Below are 3390 nucleotides of genomic sequence, written 5' to 3'. Positions count from 1 at the left end.
AGACTACCCAGCCTGCTGAACTGCCTTCCACATGTCTCGCATCTGTACGACTTCTCACCTGTGTGAGTCTGCATATGAGTCTTCAGATGACTCAGCCGACTGTAGGTTTTGTTACAATCCTCACACCTGTACGGTTGCTCACCTGTGTGAGTCCGCATGTGTCTCTTTAGATTACTCAGCAGACTAAAGCCTTTGTTACATTCGTCACACCGGTAAGCTTTCTCTCCTGTATGAGTTAGCAAGTGTCGCTTCAACTCACTCAGGTAGCGAAACTCCTTGCCACACTCGCCGCACTTGTGGGTACGCGGAGAATCCTGCTTTCCACCTCCACTCTCTACTTTCTCTTGTTTCAGTTGAGATTCAGCTCTGGTCGCCATGTTGGTCAAACTGCTGATCCTAAAGGAATAACATACAATTCAATGTGTCAAATGAATGGAATTCACAATCGCGTATATTGTAGGCACACTGACAAATGAGTAAATTTTAAACTGTTTTGGTTAATAAACGCAATTGCAAGTTGCGAATGCTTTGCATGATGGCAGAGTTTTTAAAGGACAGGAAAGGAGCAGGGAAACATTGTAACAAGGACGTCAAAATGTGTTCTCTGCCATCGGATTAACAATAGGTTACTGGGCCTGGTTCTATGCAGACACATACACGTCTCCAAATACAGTTTGGTATGCTAATAATCAAAGAAAAAAAGTCCGTTTACAATTGTAAAAGTCCGTTTCCAATGCAACCTACAACAAGATGTCAAAAGGTCGTCGTCACAGACGAATGGATACAGAAAACCAAAATCATAGTCGGCACTTACCAAGATGCACGGACGCTCCAAAGTACTGCACGATGTTTTCACGACGACACAGATCCTCACGGCTGCAGAGTCAGTACTGACAGAAACATAGCAGTCAGGGACGCGTTTATATAGGGACTGAGTGGGTGGATAAAACCGGTCTTTGATTACGGAACAAAGGAATGCACCATGCTGATTTGCATGGAGAAGAATCAGACAACATCGTTCGCAGACATAAGAGACCGACTTGGAGACTTATAATAAAGATGGTAATTAATAAACACATCAACACATTACATCTCTGAATGTATTGTTGAAACTATCATGTTACCACTCACTGTATATTATATATAAATGTCCTTGTTCTATGTCAAGGACAAAATTTCTCGTATCACGCGATTCACGACCGATTTGAAGTACCTGGTACCGCGACACAGCGAGTGTAGGTGGTCAACAAAGGTCTTACCTGTCTTTCAAAACTGCCCAGAGTTGATACAAAGCCGAAGTAAGATGGAAATCGCCTCAGATTGGAGAGAACAATGACACCACACACACGGCTCAAAAATGGCGGTTCAGGGTCAGCATAGGTCAAACCAATTGAGGGCAAAGGTTAAAGGTGACGAACCTGATTGCCCGGGCTGTGTAGTTACGGACGCCTTGTCGGATATAAGGAATTATGTCTGGCATATCTGAGAAACTGAGATGCAAAAATATGGCAAATCTCTATCTCTAGTTAACAGAACACTGGAAAAAGAAACAACTTTTTTTTTCACTTTTTTTCACTTCACATTTTACAAACAACATTAATGTGCTGCAACCGTAAACGCTAAAATCTAGTATATTTACAGATACTACAAAGAAGACTACATTTCGATGAATTGATAACAAACTTCACAAAAAGCTACGGATCTAGTATATTGACGTACTTGTACTTATACATGTAGCTAAGTTAACAGACGGACAATGACACATTACGGTTAAACGAACGGTGTCCTACCATGTAACTATTGTCTAAATACTACACTTTCGCATTTTACAAAAGACTTCTAGCACTAATCAACGGGCTATGGAGCATGCATCGATCGTGATATAAAATCACCGATTTTGTTAACGTAATAGTTGAGTCTGGAATACGCCACTGGTGTGTTACGCCGAGGGGCGGTTATACCGGCTATACAGTTACGCAGAAAGGCGGTTATACCGGCTATACAGTTACGCAGAAAGGCGGTTATACCGGCTATACATATACAGATACTACTAATAGAATACACCGTTGACAAAAAAAAAAGTTAAAATAAGTAGTCTCGTTTGTAAGACATGATATCACAAAGTAAGGACGTTTGAAACGATTCCATCCAGTAACCTTTATACATACAAAGACGTTGGCAGACTTTCGTCTGTATGAATTTTTAGGTTGGTACTCTGATGAAAGCATCTGTTGCCTTTTTAAGACATGTTCGGTTTCTCCACTCCGTGAGTCCGCACGTGTCTCTTTAAACTGCTCAGTCTGGTGAACTTTCTTCTACACTCCTCACATCTGTACGGTTTCTCGCCAGTGTGAGTCCGCATGTGTCGCTTCAGACTACCCACGTCGCTGAACTGCCTGCTGCACTCCTCACATCTGTACGGTTTCTCGCCAGTGTGAGTCCGCATGTGTTTCTTCAGACTACCCAGCTCGCTAAACTGTCTGCCACACTCTTCACATCTGTACGGTTTCTCACCCGTGTGAGTCCGCATGTGAGTCTTCAGGTTATTCAGCTCGCTGAATTGTCTGCTGCAATGCTTACACCTGTAGGGTTTCTCACCGGTGTGGGTTCTGATATGAGACCTCAGTTAGGCCAGCGTAACGAACCATCTGCTACATTCCTCACATTGATACGGTTTCTCACCTGTGTGAGTCCGCATGTGTCTCTTTAGATTGCTCAGCACACTGAAGCTTTTATTACATTCCTCACACGTGTAGGGTTTCTCACCGGTGTGGGTTCTGATATGAAACCTCAGTTGATCCAGCAGACCGAAGCACTTGCTACATTCCTCACATTGATACGGTTTCTCACCCGTGTGAGTTAGCATGTGTCTCTTCAGATGACACAGGAAGCGAAACGCCTTGCCGCACTCGCCACACTTGTGGGTGCGCGGAGAATCCTGCTTTCGATGCCTATTCTCTCTCCCTTCTTGTTTCAGGTGTGATTCAGCTCTGGTCGCCATGTTGGCCAAACGGTAACCCTGTATGAGCATTGTAAAGTATAACTTGTCATATATTTCATTGAATTGATAATCTGGAGTACGTGTAGACTCTCACCGACTATATTGACAAATGCATATGAACATGCCATTACATGCAACTGATCTGGTTCAAAGCACTCAAAACCTAAAACCTAGCCCCGTAAATAATTTCATCAGGTTGGAAGATACTTAGGGTATAGAATTTTCTTCTTACACAACCAGTAAGGTTCTCACCTGCTTACGTTTCGATGTCTATCAGACACCTTCCTCAGAGCTTCTGACTGGAGTTCTGCAACTCGCCGCTATTTAACGCCAATGTAGGTGGCGCTTTTGCGGCGAGAATGCAATCCCAAACGTGGCTGAGCTTGGAG

The 3390-nt window shown here is 43.4% G+C and overlaps 1 protein-coding gene and 1 pseudogene across 4 annotated transcripts in view; both read right to left on the bottom strand.

Moving 5' to 3' along the window:
- LOC109465692 (zinc finger protein 436-like) overlaps nucleotides 1-3390 on the bottom strand; it is a 9094-nt gene that overhangs the window by 1149 nt on the left and 4555 nt on the right. The window contains exons 1-2 of one of the 4 annotated variants that reach the window (XM_019763073.1): nucleotides 815-862; nucleotides 13-396 (exon numbers count right to left, since the gene is read on the bottom strand). In XM_019763073.1, coding sequence (XP_019618632.1) covers nucleotides 13-377 — 365 coding nt within the window. In that variant the 5' untranslated portion in view covers nucleotides 378-396; nucleotides 815-862. Of the gene's footprint in view, nucleotides 1-12; nucleotides 397-814; nucleotides 863-3390 lie in introns of those variants that run through there. The other 3 variants (XM_019763077.1, XM_019763076.1, XM_019763074.1) reach the window with 3 other exon arrangements.
- Nucleotides 848-3390, bottom strand: part of LOC109465694 — a 3305-nt pseudogene continuing 762 nt past the window's right edge.

The sequence above is a fragment of the Branchiostoma belcheri genome, unplaced genomic scaffold, assembly GCF_001625305.1.
Source record: "Branchiostoma belcheri isolate BF01 breed outbred unplaced genomic scaffold, Haploidv18h27 scaffold156, whole genome shotgun sequence".
In the NCBI taxonomy this organism is placed as follows: Eukaryota; Metazoa; Chordata; class Leptocardii; order Amphioxiformes; family Branchiostomatidae; genus Branchiostoma; species Branchiostoma belcheri.
The sequence above is the reverse complement of the archived record's forward strand: the minus strand, read 5'-3'. Positions and strand labels throughout refer to the sequence as shown.